General features: G+C 42.0%; 2 protein-coding genes across 4 annotated transcripts; one reads left to right on the top strand and one right to left on the bottom strand.

Moving 5' to 3' along the window:
• Nucleotides 1-518: 518 nt before the first annotated feature.
• cog4 (component of oligomeric golgi complex 4) lies at nucleotides 519-9322 on the top strand. Of its 3 annotated transcripts, none has more exons than XM_046385911.1 (20): nucleotides 519-560; nucleotides 851-1057; nucleotides 2047-2129; nucleotides 2243-2357; nucleotides 2597-2771; nucleotides 2982-3175; nucleotides 3814-3919; nucleotides 4009-4166; nucleotides 4243-4301; nucleotides 4392-4516; nucleotides 4635-4753; nucleotides 5925-6091; nucleotides 6206-6371; nucleotides 6764-6826; nucleotides 6915-7028; nucleotides 7302-7394; nucleotides 7474-7557; nucleotides 7650-7751; nucleotides 8024-8152; nucleotides 8625-9322. In XM_046385911.1, the coding sequence occupies exons 1-20, from the start codon at nucleotides 558-560 to the stop codon at nucleotides 8757-8759; spliced, it is 2397 nt and encodes a 798-aa protein (XP_046241867.1). In that variant the 5' UTR covers nucleotides 519-557; the 3' UTR covers nucleotides 8760-9322. The 3 variants fall into 3 exon arrangements, with proteins under 3 accessions (XP_046241867.1, XP_046241876.1, XP_046241886.1); XM_046385920.1 differs by lacking the exon at nucleotides 519-560 and adding an exon at nucleotides 629-741; XM_046385930.1 differs by lacking the exons at nucleotides 519-560; nucleotides 851-1057 and adding an exon at nucleotides 1284-1472.
• Nucleotides 9323-9623: 301 nt separating this feature from the next.
• Nucleotides 9624-18343, bottom strand: gnao1b (guanine nucleotide binding protein (G protein), alpha activating activity polypeptide O, b). The gene is made up of 8 exons (XM_046385942.1): nucleotides 16202-18343; nucleotides 16011-16053; nucleotides 13206-13347; nucleotides 12738-12898; nucleotides 12492-12620; nucleotides 12236-12365; nucleotides 11450-11603; nucleotides 9624-11351 (listed from the first exon to the last, which is right to left on the bottom strand). The coding sequence occupies exons 1-8, from the start codon at nucleotides 16317-16319 to the stop codon at nucleotides 11164-11166; spliced, it is 1065 nt and encodes a 354-aa protein (XP_046241898.1). The 5' UTR covers nucleotides 16320-18343; the 3' UTR covers nucleotides 9624-11163.
• Nucleotides 18344-18546: the final 203 nt, after the last annotated feature.

The raw sequence follows: 18546 nt of genomic DNA on the forward strand, positions 1-18546 counted from the left end.
AGTTTTCCTCTTATGCCCACTGTGATCATGTCTCGTTGTGTGATGTCCTGGCGTCACTGTGGCATCACGTGAGTACAAATACGACCAATACCAAGGACAAAGACCACGCCCACCCCGCGTGAACTCATGGCTGCAAAAAAAAAAAAAGAGATTTATGTGATAGGTAGGGACAGGCTTTTTAAGTGTTGCTTCTCACTCTTCATGTCTGCACACAGGGTCAGCATAGTTGTACACTGTAGGTAAATCTGATTAAAAGGATATTCCCCTCACTTTACTAATTAGTGAGTTAAATTGTAACAGAATAGTTCACAAGGCGGTGATGAAGTCAGTTTAACTTCCAGTGACTGGGATATTGTTCCAATGAGCACACAGCGAAAACTCAGTTTAATTTTTCACATATAAATTCTGATGGATTGAGCACCAAAAATGAAATTCTGTTCGCCTCCAGCCTCCGGTGGAAGAAGTTTCAGAGGCAGATGGATAAAAACCACAGCCAATGAAACCAAAGCAGACACAGGACCACAGGCCCTCAGAAGGCCCGTTTAAATGATTTTCACATGGTACATACTCCTGAATTACAATATGTCCATTCTACCTGTCGTGCTAGTATAAAATTGCAACGCATGCGCAGGCATATTTTTACCCTGAGTATGACTACTAAGGTAGTGATTGTGTGCTGCCACAGTTGTCACCGCTGTCGCAAACGAACAGTTGGATGTCGGTTTATATTATGATTGTTAAGTATGATGTTCTGATGTTACGTACACTGTTACGTCATACTTGCGGTTACCTTCACCCAATTTAAGACTCTGTCGTGCTTTCCTCGTCTCTGTTACTGACTTTATTATAGAGGAGCTGCCTAACAGCACAATCCCAGGGAAAAGGTAGACCTGTGACGTCGGTTCCTGAGTCCGGTCTGTGTGGGAAGATGGCTGACGGCGTACCCGTGGCAGCGAAAAGATGCGATTCAGGCTCCTCAGTGAGTATGGAGACCATCTCGGCCCTGACGGAGCTAGAGGACCTGGAGAGCGTTTACCACCAGCTCTGCGTGCAGGAGGTACGTCTAAACGACCGTTAATGACAGTTTGTTTGACGTGTACACTCGCTGTCGTCATCCACCTAAACTTCCGGGACGCTGCTGGGCCAAAACACTACTGAGGGACATTAGTCCGGTTCGATAAATTACGACCAAAATAATTAAGCTAGCGTCTTGCCTTTTCAGCATAGGCTAGAGCTACTGTTTATGGTTTTCCAGACTAGGTGGAAAGCAGGGTACAAAATTCTTCAGGACACCCATTTTAACAGAAATATCATGAAGTGTTGTTCATTTTGGCCGTACTGTTCGGCCCCACAACGCCGTGACTGGTGGTGTTAGCCAACGTGACAGCAGCTCAAGCGTCTAGCAGTTCAACCCAACACATTATCTACGAGAGATCATTTAATGTTACTGTCCTCGTCAGACCATCCTGAAGGTGTATACGCTGCTGCAAAGTGCAATGACTCTGTTAACTCAAGAATTGTGGCAGTGACTCCAAAGAAAATGACATTTCTCTGAAAAGAAAATGGTAATTGTGGGCCCTTATGGTGTTTTTTTTTAAAGTCGTTCATTTTATTCATGTTTACAACAGCAAAAATTAGTCAATTATTGTTCTTGAATCTTGAAAGGCTTACGAGATAGAGCGAGTCCAAAAGCCCAAATTTATAGGAATGTGTTGTCTTATAGTGGCGCTGTTAATGCAATAAGGTTATTCACTCACCCTACTTGGTCCTATACTACTTACATACCAGATTTTCTAATGATTGACCATTCTCCTTCTTTATCAGACATCTATATGCATAGATAATCCCCAAATGCGTTTGGTTTCATCAAATTATTTATGTTTTGTTAAAAAAACATTAATGTTGAATTGAATGTATTGAAGTAGTATTAGGATTAGGTGTAGTTTAGTTCACAAATCAGAATATGTGCATTAGATATGAGATGATTAAATCCAGTAAAATAATTCTCTTATTGCACTTTGCACATTGTCTTCTGCTCTAATACAGAAGGAAGTGGAAGCTGAACTGGACAGACTGGTGGGGCAGGAGGGGGCCATTCACACCAAGATGCTGGCACTCCAGAGGATGGGGTACAGTTTGTATATCGTAGATTAGTGTAGTTACAAAAGCACCTGATGCATCATCATTTATTTGAGCTCCAACCACCACATTCTGTTCTATTAACTGTTTCTATGCTCTGTAGGCCCAACCTACAGTTGATTGGAGGAGACGCCAGTCAGCTGTCAGGCATGATCACGTTTACCTGTAGCCTGGCTGAAAACGTCAGTCGCAAAGTCAGACAGCTAGACCTCGCAAAGGTAAATACACACACTTATTACATCTGCTTTGTCTGGGATTTTACCTCGTTTTATCACAGTCTTTTATTCATGGGAGCGTGGTTCATATTGTTGTTGATAACATACATGTTGACACAAGAACATCTCCCCAGAACATATGATTTGACCTGACAGTTTGTGATCATTTGTAGGTTGTATTTATCTCAAAAATGTTGCACTGGATCACACGGATTTCTCAGTGTATGTCTTATCTTTTGTAGACACGGCTGTATAACGTCATCCAGCGTGCTGACGATATCCTCGATCTAAAGTTCTGCACAGATGGTGTGCAGACAGCTCTTCGTAACGAAGATTATGAACAGGCTGCTGCCCACATCCATCGATACCTCTCTCTGGACCAGTCAGTTATTGAGCTGAGCAGGCAGGGAGAAGAAAGTACGATACCTCCAGTTCTTTATCAGTGCATTACTCAGTATGCAGTCTTACACTGCAGTGAAAAAGTACTGTAATCTTCATTGATTTTGTGTGTGTGTTTTTATACTGTACTTCTTTTCTTTCACTGTATGTAGCAGCATAAATCAGCTGCAAAATAGATAAATGTCTATGTTTGCAATGTAAGAGCATCAATGCATCATGTCTGCACAGGCAGTGCTGTGGATGCTAGTCTGATAATGCTTCAGGAGGCTGAGCAGAAACTGAAGGTCATTGTTGCTGAGAAGTTGGATGAAGCTGTTGCAGCGGTGGACCTCGCACAAGTGGAAAGGTTTTTCAAGATCTTCCCCCTGTTGGGCCTCCACCAGCAGGGCCTTGCTCGCTTTGGCCAGTATCTCTCCAGTCAGGTCAGTTGTGTTTTTGGTCCTGTTTACATTCTTCCTGTCTGAGTGTATCTAAGAATCTGAACAAAATTAACTTTCACTGGATCTGGCATGGACCATTGAACAGTGCATTTATGGTGCGGATCAAAGGATATCTTTACTTTTTTAACATAATTGTTATTTTCTGTCCTGCATTGAATAAAATCATTTTGTCAGCTGTATTCCCTCAGTGTCTACAACTGTGTATTTTGATGAAGATCAGATGAAAGATCTGGATCCAGATGTAAATGTTCTATTGAAATAACCAACTCGGTGAACTGTGTAGCCTTAGTTAAAGTACATAATTTCTGAGGTTCCCTATTATTTACTGTTGGTAAACGTATGCACTTCTTGTTGTTGATTGCTTGTAATTTCTATGGAACTAATATTTTCCTGACCCTTATCTTGATCTCGCACTGATTATATTTGTAAAATTGTATCAGCTAAATGCTACAATATTTGTGTAACAGTTTTCTCCTTAAACAAAAAGAAAAAGCACAGCGAGCTAATCTGATGTTATATGATTGTCAGAAACATGAGATTACTTTGTTTTTTGGTCATAAATAGTCACAGATATATTATGTCTAATTTTTAATGTCATTGTCACACGCATATTCACACAGCTTGCCTCTAAAGCTGAGGAGAACCTTCTCTTGGCTACAGGAGGGGAGCTGGGTGACAAGAGAGCCCCGCTGGTATTTGCAGACACTTTGACGTTGCTGCTGGAAGGTGAGAAAACAGCCCTTAAACTCCGCTTGTGTACATTTTCCTTTGTTTGTTGGAGTGGCTTCGACTAACGTGTTGGTGTATGTTTACAGGTATTGCTCGCGTGGTCGAGACTCATCAGCCTATTGTGGAGACGTATTACGGTCCGGGGCATCTGTACACACTCATCACTCACCTGCAGCAGGAATGCGACCGACAGGCCCAGAAAATAGTGGAAAAGTTCATCCAGCAGAGAGGATACCACAACAAGGTGTGAATGACATCTTAGCCGCGTGATTGTTTTTACTGCGTACCTGTACAAACCATGACCTTATTTCCTCCTGTAGTTTCACATAGTCCAGAGTAGCATGATGAAGAGTGTACCCGGGGAGAGGATCGAGCCCAGGTATTTCTGTTTGTCTCAGCAACATTGTGGTCCTCTGCTGTGTTTTCCTCTATGATGCTTTTGCTTATAACATTTGCCTTGCATGAACAGAGAACTGGACCCTGTGCTGACAGAAGTAACCCTGATGAATGCACGGGCGGAGCTCTACCTGCGCTTCTTGCGTCGTCGTATATTGGCAGACTTTGAAGTTGGGGATGCTCAGAGCGTCACACAAGGTAGTTTTACATAAACACAAAGGCATGACTGCTTTGTGAGATATGAAACTAAAAATGTACCTGTTGATCTGAAATTTCAAATATCAAGTGTTTTGTTTTTTCCCTACATTTTGAACAGAGCATCAGCAGAATGTGGAGAAGCTACTGAAACACTGCTTGCTGAGCAGGACGATGCAGGAGCTGATTGGTTACTACATTCCAATGGAGGAGTACTACATGAGAGAGTCTGTCAACAAGGTAATTTGCTCTATTTCTAAATATTTGCACAGTACTTCTATGCTTGATGAAGTAATCATCAATGGAAATGAATTTTATATATCAAAAAAAGTCTGTTTCCAGGTGTTTGGGAGTACTGTTGCATATGTGAGAAAAGCTGTCTAAATGTCTTAATGACTACAGAAGAATTGTAATGAATTGCCTCACGTGACGTCATTCGAGTCTGCCATTCTGGGCTGAAGACTTGAAATTTGAAAATGAAACTTCTGTAGCCTGCTCCTCATCTCTTTATGAGGCTAGAGAATCAAGGCTAGATTAGCATCCTGCTAGCATAATGGACCCAAAGCTTTGGCCACATTGTCTGCAGTTAAATTTTCATTGCAGGGAATATTGGTGCTAGTTTTTGACAAGGAAAAAGTGGAATAAAAAAAGATGATATGTCTGGTTCTGCTGCAGTGATTCAGATTTTTTTCTTCATGTGTGATACTGTTATAGGATCACAATGCTAAATTGATAAACTATTCTTTTAACCAACCCCATCACAGTTTGAATTGAATAGAGTTTGCTCAGTTGTCACAATGATGGTTTATTTATCGTCACGTCTTAAGTATGGATCCCTGGTCATGTGGCAGCTAAGAAAATTAAGAAAGAACTCTTCTAAAGGGCAAGAATTAACTTGATCACTTAAAAGTATTTGTGTAGTGGTTATAACACAGATATGATATCAAACTTTAAGCACCAGGAGAGCACAAACAGAGAACCTGTGATGTCTTGAGTCTGTTGCACAAAAACTATTGGTTATTTAATCAGATTTAATCGTGGCAACAAGAATAATCTGCAGTTTACTTTTTTTTGCATTTATTGTCTATGTGGCATCATTTAATGTATGAGGACTTAACCAATCAGACACAAGGCTTCATGCAGCAAAATGTACAAATCTACATACAGATTGACTTCACTTTAGGAATCATTAACGTCCGTGCCTCTAAGAGATTTTAGGTAACTACTTTTTACATAATTTTTAACAACCAAATTCTTATGATGTTTCAGAGGCTTAATGCAAATGTGTAGCTCTGAAAAAAGTTTACAAGTTTTCCATTTAAATGAAACGACCATGTGGCCTGTATCAGTGTTATGGAAGTAATTTGACTGTGTATTAATGACACTAAATTAACTCAATTTTCCTTCTCAGGCTGTTACTATGGATACGTATGAAAAGGGTCAGCTGACCTCCAGCATGGTGGATGACTGTTTCTACATTGTGAAGAAGTGCATCAGTAGAGCTTTATCCAGCTCCAGCATTGACTGCCTCTGTGCCATGATCAACCACGCTAACTCTGTGCTCGAGTCTGACTTCAGGTGATCACTGTTTCTCTCTCCAGATGACGTATTATTCAATACTTGCTTTTTTACACTTTTTCTTGTCTCATGCATGTGTGACCCCTTCTTCCTTCGTCTCTCGTCTTCTGTCAGGGAGGTGCTGTATAATAAGCTGCGGCAGGGCTTCCCGGCTACGACGCTCCAGGACATCCAGCGTGGCGTCAGCAGTGCGGTCAGTCTGATGCAGAGCAGCTTACAGCAGGGAAAGTTCAACACTCTGGGCATCGAGAGCACTGAAAACGCCAAGGCTGCATTTCTGGTAATACACACACACACACACACACATATCCCCACCTCGCTTTCAGGCAGTATCTGATTGGCAGATTAAGTCAGAAACTAAACATTTAGGTGTTTTGTTGTAGGGCGTAATTTAAAACAAGCAGCAGTGATTGCAAAAACATGAATAGCCTCGTCTAATTTAAGCGAGGTAAGTAGTGCTTTAATTTTTAAAATAGCTCTTAGCTGAAAGGAACGCTACTTCAAAAGCCTTTTAACCCGTTTGTCAAAAGATAAGTTGGAATCAAGAAGCATCCTGCTATAGGGTTCATAGCTACGAGCTGGACCCTGACAGAGCAACAGAACAGGAATGAATCACACTGACCCATGTCAGCTTATAAGAATCCTTCACTCACCCTTTTCTTTCTGTCTCAGGTGACTCTGAATAATGTGGAGGTGTGCAGTGAGAATATCACAACTTTAAAGAGGAACCTTGAGGTAGGTTTCTGTGCTAACGCTCTTCCATTCATCTTGTCATTTATAGTTTACCTCATTGCTTTGAAATGTGCCCCCTCCCCCCTCGCAGAATGACTGCTCCAAGTTGTTCAGTCAGGGCGCCGGCTCTGGTGAACAAGCCAAGATTGAAAGCTGTTTGTCCGACCTTGTCAATACATCCACCAAGTTCAAGGATCTCTTACAGGTAAGAGACCAAAAGTGTGCAACAGTGTGTTTTTAAAAGACTAGTGTGACAGAACAGTATCCACAGCACAGGGGAAAAAACGTCCAATTTATTTATTTAATTAGTAGGAAAATTACTGGGAAAAGAACCATAATCCAATGTTGTTATTTTTCCAAAATAACAGAAATTTGAAGGCAATAGCTACTCAAATCACTGGTGTCTTGTCAAATAACTCTAATGCCCCCTGAGTGATGAAAGTTTTATTTTTGTTTATTTATTTATTTATTTTCACAGGAGGGCCTGACTGAGTTAAATACGACAGCCATAAAGCCTCAGGTCAAGCCGTGGATCAGCAGCTTCCTGTCCATCTCGCACAACATAGAAGAGGTGATGTGCTGAGAAAAGTGATCAGAAATAAAGCAGAGGTCATGAAACATGTCGCTGTAACTGCTAGTGTACTTCGCAGGAGGAGTTTAATGATTATGAAGCTAACGACCCTTGGGTGCAGCAGCTCATCGTTAACTTGGAGCAGCTTATGGCAGAGTTCAAGGTATGTTGTCTCGGCAACATTTCAGCTATGACTTCAAATATGATATGAGTTCTTAACATCCTTTCTTTAACTGGTCTCTGCATCCTCACCAGACGGCCCTCTCTCCTGTCATCTACGACACACTGACCAGCCTGATGACCAGCTTGATATCAATTGAAATGGAGAAGACTGTCTTGAAGTGCTCGTTCAGCAGGGTGAGGAGCCAGGCTCGGCCACAAGGTGGCACCGAGCACCCTGCGTATCTCATCACATCACATCACATCACTGACACATGTGGCGAAAAGCCTCAAGCAATGATTTATTAATGAGTCCAGCAAGGCCTACAGGAGAGGGTGCTTCCTCTTTGCATGAAAGCATCGTCCTATTTTGCGCTGTGTGTTTACAGGAAGCCTCTAAATGAATTCTTTGTATAACATGTAGTTTGTTCACCGTTTCTGTTTTTTCTGTTTTGTTGTTGTTGTTGTAGCTCGGAGGGCTGCAGTTCGATAAAGAGCTTCGGTCTCTTGTGGCGTACCTCACCACTGTGACCACATGGACCATCAGAGATAAGTTTGCTCGTCTCACACAAATGGCCACCATCTTAAACCTGGAGCGGGTAATTTAGATCACTTAACACACACGCACACATACACACACAGAATATACAGGAGTATAAAAATTAATTTTATGTGTTTTATCTTAATGTTTATGGCAGTTTACTCTACAAGCAGAATGCAATTAAGTGCATTTATTCAATGAAAGTGGAGAATTCACTTTAATTTCACTACATTTCAATAGGAAGTGTCATTTTTGCTTCACCACATTTCTCTGACAGCTTTGGTTACGATACAGATTATAGAAAAGATAAGAAAATTAGCTCCACCTCAAATAACTGCCACAGTAAAATGGGGCATTCGGGCTACTTTATGGTTTATAGATGAAACTGAAACTGACATCTGCAGTTTAACTCAAACCTCTTTTTCTTTTCTTATTTTTTTTAAAACAAAACTGCCAATTCTTTCTACTTTTAAATACTTAAGTGAGGGATCTGAATACATCCTGCTTACATGTACCTATTTCAAATGCAGGTAACTGAGATCTTGGATTACTGGGGCCCAAACTCAGGGCCCCTGACGTGGCGACTGACCCCGGCAGAGGTGCGTCAGGTTCTGGCGCTGCGTATCGACTTCAGAAGTGAAGATATCAAGAGGCTGCGACTGTAATTCCCCAACCAGTGCGCCTGTTGTGCACCTTGTAGTGCTTTTGACTAAAGAGCTCTGCACAATCCAGGTTTAATCCATGTTTTTGCAAATGGAAGTGGGTAGGGCACGGACAAATGGTGGGGGATTTCTTTTTGTCTGAAACAAAAATGCTCATTGCTCATCATGGAGATTTCAGTCGAGACTCTGCCTTCTGCCCCACGCCGGGCTGATGTCGGTCTGCATCAGAGTTACAGCTCAGCTTATAGGGGAAAGTGAACTATTTGATATGAATGATGTGCAAAAAGAAAAATAAGAATACTCTCTCCATGTGTAATTAAAAAGTGTATTCACACTGGGAGTTCCAGCCTTCTAACCTGTAACTAGCTCTGAGAATCGAGGACACACTGGGACTGAGGAACGGCGCTCTGCGGCTGTCGGTGAAACAGAGCAGTAATGAACATCATACCCATTAAACTGACAGAAGCAGGTCAGACAGCTGATCCAGCCTAGTCATTCAATATATGAATAGCTTCTTGCCTGTGATGATGGAACACTTTTAACCTAATAAATTGAGAGCCGCTGTGCAACGCCTCTGATCCCTGCCACCCGCCACCTTTCACGAAGTGCTGCCGTATTGCCATGCAAGTCCTGTTCCCAATCTTTTAGACATATTTCTGACACTAAATATAAAGCTGTGTTCACCAGGCAATGAAGCATTAAAAGTGGTCCATTCTCATAATGTTCAGCCTAATTTCCTGGTGTAAGCGTAATTCTCTGTGCAGATTAAAGCAGGTCAGTGTGTGTTTAAATTTTTTGCTGAGAGGACAGTGCTGTGGCGGTGCAGTTTGTCATCAACCCTCTGAATCAGACTCAGGTGACAAATGCAGGAATAGTTAGGAAAAGTGTGGCTTTAATGTAAACACAACATTCGATTGGCTCAGCACGAACATTCCACATGAGAGCAACCAATAAACTACCAAATAGGATGGGGTGCAGCACAAAAACATTCACAGTAAAAAAAAAAAAAAAAAAAAAAAAGAAAAAATCTGGTATAATCATAATATATATATACAGTACGGTGCTTTTAAGGTGAAAATGGAGATAGGATATGGGGACTGATATGTGAAAGATATGAGTATACAGGGATGGGAAGATGAATTTCTAGGTGCACAGGTGAAAATGGAGAGCTGTACTTTTTCTCTGTGAAAAGAGAAACATGACAGACGGAATGGTTCCCTGTTTATTGATCAGGGAGAAGAGGATTGAAAACCATCGACTCCCCAGACAGAGGCTGCCTCAAATGATATTGTTCTCCTCGTGCTGTCTTCTATTTCTACACAGATTCACATCAAAAGGTAAAGCACCACATGGAGAACAAGATGTCATTGGAGGGCTGCTTTCAACCCTCTGAACCGCACACGAGTTATCGGTGTTCCCCCAGTTTTTCATGTCAGGAAATAAATATGTGGCACGGGATTTCAGGAGGTAGGAGGAGGCATGTAGGGCATGAGGCTTAAATAAATAAATCATTCGATGATAATAATATGTTATATGTTACTTAAATAATAGTTGATCATATGAACATGAACTATGATTTCTGATCTAATCCCCTATCTGTCATTGTCAAATGGTTGGCACCGATATGACATTTTTTTGTTTTTTGGGGGGGTTTTGTTGGCTGATAGGCATTTCCTCACGCTGCAGGAGGCCAATGGCAATGAGCACCAAGTCTGAACAGAAGAATCCTCTCTTTCATTATGTTTTGAAGCGAAAGAGAAGACCGAGTGTAACAGACCTGCAGGCCACTCAGTCATGTGTGGGTCTGAAGGAGAGGGGAGCTTTGTTCCCTTCTGAACGTTAAAATAGCCTCCTTCCCAACCATGACCCTCTGCCACGAGTTCAGCGCCTCCCCAACAACATCATCATCTCCACCTTTACACACACAGCAGCTCTTCAAACGGAGCACAACAGGCTATATTCAGTACAGATATAAATGCCTCGAGATTTGCACAAAAAAATGTCACATAAAAGATGGGACAGTATTCCACACCGCGGTTAAAATGACATTGCACACTTCTCGCGTCGCATTTCTAGGCTTTTGAGTTCTGCAGAACAAGGCTCTAGCTGAATATACCCCTGGTGCTGCCTCTTCTCACCTTACCAGTTGTTGACACAGTCATCAACTAAACATGAAACATTCAGCTCAAAAACACATTTTATAAGACAAAACTGGGGTTGTATAGTGAAATCAAAATAAGAGGAAGGGAACAAATCATGGCAATAATCAAAGAGTGTGGTGTCTGACGGCAGCTCTTTGGGTCCATTTGGACGTGTAGAGTTACATATTTATGTGTTTAAGTATCATCAAAATTATCATTATTCACACCTCATACTCTCCACGACAACCTCTGTGCTTGGCCAGGCCTCAGTATAAGCCACACCCTCTCAGGTTGTTTGCAATAATGATGTCAGTGACGGCATCAAAGACTACCTGGATGTTCCCTGTGTCTGTGGCACAGGTCAGGTGACAGTAGATCTCCTTATTGGGAGAGCGGTTCTTACTCTCAAACTGAACCTGAATATATGCAGTAGCATCGTCATAAGTATTAGCACCTGGAGACAAACGGAGGAAACAGAGAGAGAGAGAGAGAAGCATGAGCAACCGGCGTTCATCACTTTGCTCTGCTTACAAACCAAAGTCAGAGACTCACCTGTGTATTCTGGAAAACAGATCGTCAGCGGTGACTTCTTGATCTTCTCAGCAAACAGATCTTTCTTGTTGAGGAAGAGGATGATGGAGGTGTCGATGAAGAACTTGTTGTTACAGATGGAGTCAAAGAGCATGAGCGACTCGTGCATGCGGTTCTGCAGAGAGAATAAGTGTGTGGTCAGTATTACAGTGAGGACAGCGCCTGCAGTGGACTAACACAGGGTGTGTATGTAGGCTCACAAAAACACCTCATTTACTGATGTTTAACTGATGAATATGAAAGTGACTGGGAAACAGCTATGATTTTATAGATTTATCCTTCATAGCTTTTTTTTAAATTGAATATCATGAGGAACAGAATACATAAACATTTAAAGGTTAAGGCATAGATAATACACAGAAGCATACAATTGATACCCGTGCAGAGATCACAAAATACAAAATTTGATGTTAGAGTTTATAAGAAGTAGTAGTGGTAGATTCACTATCTGTCCTAATGGAGGAGTCCCTTGTGGTTGCATCCTCTTTTCTTCACCATTAAAGGACATTTTCCTTTATTCAGATAGATTGTGAAAGTGAATTAAAAGCTATTGCCTTTGTCAATCTCTAGCTATTAACCCTTAAGGTGATTTTTTGAGGGGTGGGTGCATTTTGCCCAGACTTGAACTGGCGATGTTACCATGTTGTTAATATGGCTATTATCCATCAGAAAGCCCTAATTAACATTTTTCAGTTAAAGCCCCACCAGGAATTTGGGTTCAGACTGAATTAAGCAAATCATACTTACAGTTGTTTCATCTTCATGGAGCACCTGATCGTATCCGCTCAGAGCAACGCAGAAGATAATGGCCGTCACATCTTCAAAGCAGTGGATCCACTTCTTCCTCTCTGACCTCTGACCTCCCACATCAAACAGCCTGGAAAAAAGTGTGAGAAGTCAATAGAGACACGTAGAGCTATAATCCCCATACCTAATCTTAGACAAAACAACAAGAGCCAAGTCGTCATGAGGTGCAATGCTGCAGTGACTCCATTTACACTACCTGAAATGGAGGTTTTTAAAAGTGAAGTGGGTTTCGACGATACCAGTGGTCTTCACTCGGGTTCTCAGGATGTCCTGCTCTGTGGGCTGGTAATCTGCTGCTCCAATTCGGTCTAGGCTGTCCAGGTAGCTGATTACAAGAAGGACAAAGATCAAGAAAAATGGGAATTAGACTGATGGGTTTTTTTTGTTGTTGTTGTTTCAAGTATGGCCTCTGACGGTCGTTTTTTTTTTCCCCTCCACTCACTATTGAGCAGAGTCGTTGAGTTGGTATTCACGGGCACGGCTGAAGCATTCCTGAGTCCCAGCATCGGCCCATACACGCTTCATAGCAGTAAGAAGCTCTGCAGAGTACGGCTCTGTGTCCTCCATACGACTGACCACATCGCAAACCAGCTTAGCATCCGCCTGGACAAACACATTTCATAAGATCAGGGAAAGAGGAACAAAATGATATGAGTGCATTTACTATTTATCACCTGTTGTAATGTGGAAACAAACAAATGTAAGAAAACAATACCAAGGTGAACTATTTTATAAAGGAAATTGACAGTTTGTGAGGGACCTCAACTAAAGGCAATATTGTGACTTAACCTAATCATCTGATCCCTCTTAAATTCTTCTGTCCAAAAAACACAGTTCAACTCCTAAACTTTGAGGACGTACAAATACAATCTCAGTTTCTCTGCAGTCTGTAGGTGAATGTAAGACTGACTTTTCTATCCTTGTCGCCAAACTCGATGCCCAGGGAGTCCATGGCTCGGAGGATGGCTGCCAAGCTCTGGATGGTGTTGCTGTAGACCACAGGCTTATACTGCTTCACATCATCCCCAGAAAAGCCATCTTCATGGATAATCCTGCATGCACACATAGATATTAGACACAAGCATGGACTAAAGAGGAAAAAGTCAGATATATCCATATGTTTCTGCAAACCTAAACAACTATCTTTCCACAATGAAAGGTCCACTGTGTGTGGACATAAAAGACATGTAACTTATAGTCCCCTCTCTCTTCTTCCTGCCATCCCTCCCCAAATACATCTTCCAGTGTGTCAGTGCATAATGGGATGGGAATTGATCAAATTCTCAGTCTGTGATCTGTAATTGGTCAGTAATATGATATCTAATCCATGAATAATTTACGATGGTCTCAATGGAGTGGAGTCAGTCAAGGCACTAATCAATCACACCACACAGGACTCTACTGTTGCACCACAGCTAAACTCCTTATAATCTGGTCAACATTAAATTATCCATCAGGCCTCTCTCACCCTGATCTCATATGCCCTGAATCCATAAAATGTCTGTCATAACTTCCTGAAAGTGACCTCAAATACACATCAGCAGCATCTCTTAACCTCCCGTATGATCACTTATTGATGTTTGATGGAGAGAATAAACGAGGGATCGTGTTTCTCAAACTATATTCTGTTCATCGGGGCACATTATACAAGTATGTTTTATAGCAGAGGTCGACCCCCTCTGCTAACATCAAACAAATCAACAGTTTTATGAACTAAAACAGTAACCTCCAGGGAAAAGGAGCAGACATGCAGCCACACAGCAAGGGCCATTAAATAATTTAGGATGCAGCTAATAATTATTTTTCATTGTCAATTAAAGTAAAAATCGATCACTCCGTCAATAAAATATCAGAAAAGAGTGAAAAATGCACATTTAATTTTCAATAGCACAAGATGATGTCTTCAGATGTCCTGTTTTGTCCAACCAACAGTCCAAAATCAAAAGCACCACATTCTCACACTTAAGAAGAAGAAACCACCAATTGGTTATTGCTAATAATAATCATCATAATCACAATAGGTCAATCAGTGAGCTATTTAAGCTATCAACTAATCCTTTCTGAAATAACTGTGACCATTTCTCAGGCATGAGATATGTCAAGATCAGCTAAACATCTTCCTCTTTTTTTAGTCTATATTTAGTATAGTCATTGTGTGCCAAATTCATGTATTTGATAAGGGAATGGCCCTCACAAGACAACAGACTGTTCTGTTCGTCATTGCTTAATGCTTCTGCAGATTATTTTCTTGATTAACTGTAAAAGCTTCTGAAAAGTAGCTAAAAACGCTCAGCATAGTTTCCCACTAGTCCAAGGTGACGTCTTCAAATTTGTCTTTTTCTCCGAACAGCAGTGCAAAGCAAAAATATTCAACTTAATATCATAGATAAATTACTTCTTGTTTAATTCTTATAATCCATTAGCCAAATCTCCCTCTTTGTGTACATCTTTAGAGCGATGGGTCTGTTATTATAAGTTACATTTTCTGATTATTTTAAGGTTTTTGGTCAAAATTTCTTGCAGTATTTCAGACTGTCTCTCTCTCTCTCTCTCACACACACACACACACACACTGGAATGGAAGTGAAACTACATCAGGTGTAGTTTTACACTCACTGTAAAGATGAAACCACCACAGCCTGACCTGAATCAAACAACGTAACTAAACTCTCACCAGTTAAAATCTAACCTGCACAGCATGTGATGATGATGAGTGGACAAATCACAGCAGTGCTTACTAAATTTACCCACCCATATCTAAACTTTATGACCCACAGTGTGTGATAAAAGCCCATCCAGCTGCTGCCTGCTTAGGCTAAAGCAAACCCTGAAAAGTGTTTGTAAACACTATGTGGCCCAGTGTGTTGTGTTCAGGGCAGAGCAGGGAGTTCCAGACAACAGAGGCCACAGGGGAGGGTAATGAGGTGCAGGGAAGAAGAGGAAGCAAGGCATGGAGAGGCAAGGAGGGAGGGGAGGGAGGGTGCAGTCAGTGCATTGCAGGCCGAGCAGAGAGAGACTCGCACACACTGCTACCCACGGAAACTGTGAGAGATGTTTCACAAAACAAAACATAGGTACAAAGGACGGCTCCTGTTCCGGGCTGAAACATTTAGAAACTTAACTAAGAGATTTAGAAAAAAAAACAAAAAAACAACAACAGTCATTTAAAACATCAAAGAGTGATTTAGCTTAGACAGGGGAAGGTTTAGATGCGGTTTTAGAAGCCATATTTCTGCGTAAATCCGCTTTATAGGCAAAGTACTCCCGGCGATATCGGGCACTTAAAGCCATTAAGATTAAAAGCAGAGGTATTCACTAATGGAGCTGTAGTGACCTCAATGTAATTCACACACACACACACACACACACGCACGCACACATGCACGCACACGGGAACAACACCCACATATCCCCAGTCGCACACTCCCTGTAGTCAAAGTAAAGCCGTCGTTAACTACATTTCAGCACCAGGCAGTGAACAGCACCCTGGGACGCACCGGTGAGGCCTCCGCAGCCTCACTGTCGGTCTGCAGGAGGTGCTCGAGTCACCGGCACTCCTCCGGGGCTACGGCCTCTCGAAACATGGCGGCTCAACCTGCCTTAGCACAGATAGAGGAGGCGCAATCTCGGGCCTTTTACTCTGGTTGTGCCAAAGAGAGTTACAATACGCAAAAGGAAAAAAAAACAAAAAAACAAATAAATAAAAGACACTTACTTCATCTGTTTGACGATGGTGCTTTTGCCGGACTCTCCGCCGCCTGTAAAGAACGGAGGGCAGAGTGAGAGCCGGCAGTGAAATCAGTACCACGGAGAGCACCTCCGCCCCATGCAGTCCCACTACAAGCAAACCGAGCCGTGCCGCGCCGAGGCGCCGCAGCCCCGCGGCCGGAGAGGCTCTTCTCTTACCGAGCAGAAGCAATTTGACGTCCTTGGCGGCGACCATCCCGTCCTCTTTCAGGTTTTTCTCGATGGCCTTGCTCCGGTCCAGAGCTGCGCGCTCCTCGGCGCTCAGTGTACATCCCATGTTTCCAGGCGAATGAGCAATCCCGTCGTCTCCCCGGTCCGCCCTGTCCCTCGCCGACTCTCAATCAGTGCGTTGTCTCTCGCTCGTGCTCTCCTCCTGCGCTGTCTGCTACAGCATTAGGCCCGGATTGAGGGCAAAACAGAGCCGGGATCCCGAAACGGTCTTTTCTCCGTGACTCTGGATGCGCCTCTCTCGCTCCGTCTCCTCTCACAGAGGGGATTGGGGGGTGGGGTCGTTGTGCTCGAGCCTGCGGGGTTGGGGTTGTTGTTAGGTGGGGAGGGGGCCCTCTCTCTCTCTCTCTCTCTACAGGGCGGCGCTGGTGATGATGATGACAGGGAGCGCGAGTGATTTCATCGTATCTCTTCACGAAGGCAGGCAGGAGGGGCGCGAGAGGAAGAGGAGGGAAGCAGGGCTGGCTGCGCGAGACGCAATCTCGCTTACGTCAGAGCAACCGCGCTTTAATCACGTCCTATGAAAGATTATTCAAATGAAAGAGCCGTTTAAATGGCAAATGTTGCCCTCTTGTCTTCTGGTATTAGTGGAAATTGTGTTGTTGAAAAATTAAAACGCCACCATAACACTGGTATTCTTCTTTTCTCCAAAGAATGACATGTAACAACGTAAATGTGGCGTAAACACAAAGGCATGGTGGTAGAACAGGATCACAACACGAACAGTTTTGTTTTTGTAATTAGCTAATATAAAGTCGGTTAATCACTTGGAGGGGTTTTCAGAACCTTTACTGAGAAAACAGTGTTAAAATACAACATTAGAAGTAAAGATCATGCACTCAAAATTATAACCACAGAACCGATGTATTACCAATAAATGCAGCCTACTTATAGTATCAAAAGTATTTATATACTGTTGGGTGAATTAATCTAGCAATGCTTTGTATTTTAGGATCTCTTCATAGGTTTTGCATATAATAACTTGATCTCCAGAGTAACAATTAAGTACAGCTGTCAAAAGAATGCAGTAGAGAAGGATAAAGTAATATATATGATATATATACACACATACACACAAGTCCTCAAGTGAAATGTAAGTCCTCAAATGCATCCGATTTGTACGTGACTTAATATAGAAGAAGTGTTATAATGTTTTCACAGGTGGAGGTGATTTTGTCTACTTTATATACTGCTGGGCAGTTTAATCCTATATCAATGCACCATATTTTACAACATCATCATGTTTTGTATGTAAACTCTCATCTGTAACATAACTAGTAACTATAGTTGTCAAATAATAAGTAAAATGTACAATATTTCCCTCTGAAATGTAGTGTGATCTAAGTCTGAAATAAGTCTAAAACAAGAGAAAACAGAAATACTCAAGCACAGTGCTTGAATAATGTATCTAATCACTCTCCATTTGTGAAGATCGTAAGCAAATGTCATCAAAAACAGTTCATCTGGAGTGTGTGTGTGTATTAACATTTACTCTATAGTTATAGTCAGGGCTGTATATACTAAAGTTGAGCAGTAAAACACCAGCCACCTGAGAAAGTAGGTGCCAGATATATGATTTAAAGAAAACAAATCATGAAATCTCATGTTTTTGTAATTCACCTAATTTCATCAACCTTCATTATGGTCTAAATGCTGTTTCAAAGCTGCCTTTCCTACACTGCAAGGTACGTAATAGCTAGAAGATAAAAGACAATTAGTCTTGAGTAATAAAAGGTTTCTTCAAACTTTTCTTGACATCATAAACCCCCAAAACTTCCCAGAAACATTACTGAGGACACAACCTCCTCGGTGGTAGCTACAGCCCTGGTTACAGAAGATGTAAAGAGGACGTGTATTTGTTTTAACTTATGAAACTGTGTGTCTGTGTTGGGGGTTGTCGCCATATGATACAGCAGTAGTAAGTGTTTGTGTGTGTGATAAAAGCTTCTAATCCATACATCACATCTGGATGGATAGTCAAGTGGAGTAAAGAGGGGGGGGGGGGGTGAAGGGGAGCTTTTACAGTGGATGCTGAACGAAAACCAGCTGAGCAATTCAACCTGAAGGGACTCCATCCATAAGCGAATTTCCTCTTTCAGAGCCAAGCACAGATAAAAAAAAACAAAAAAAAAAAAACTCCACACACAACTCTGCTGCACTCACCACTCAATGCTCCCACAGTGTGACACATGCAGGCACATAAACCAACAATATCAGTAATCAGCATCAGTTTAATCATATGAGCCTGCGCACGTGTGTGTGAGTGACAGGGAGTG

The sequence above is a fragment of the Scatophagus argus genome, chromosome 1 (genome assembly GCF_020382885.2).
Source record: "Scatophagus argus isolate fScaArg1 chromosome 1, fScaArg1.pri, whole genome shotgun sequence".
NCBI classification, from domain to species: domain Eukaryota; kingdom Metazoa; phylum Chordata; class Actinopteri; family Scatophagidae; genus Scatophagus; species Scatophagus argus.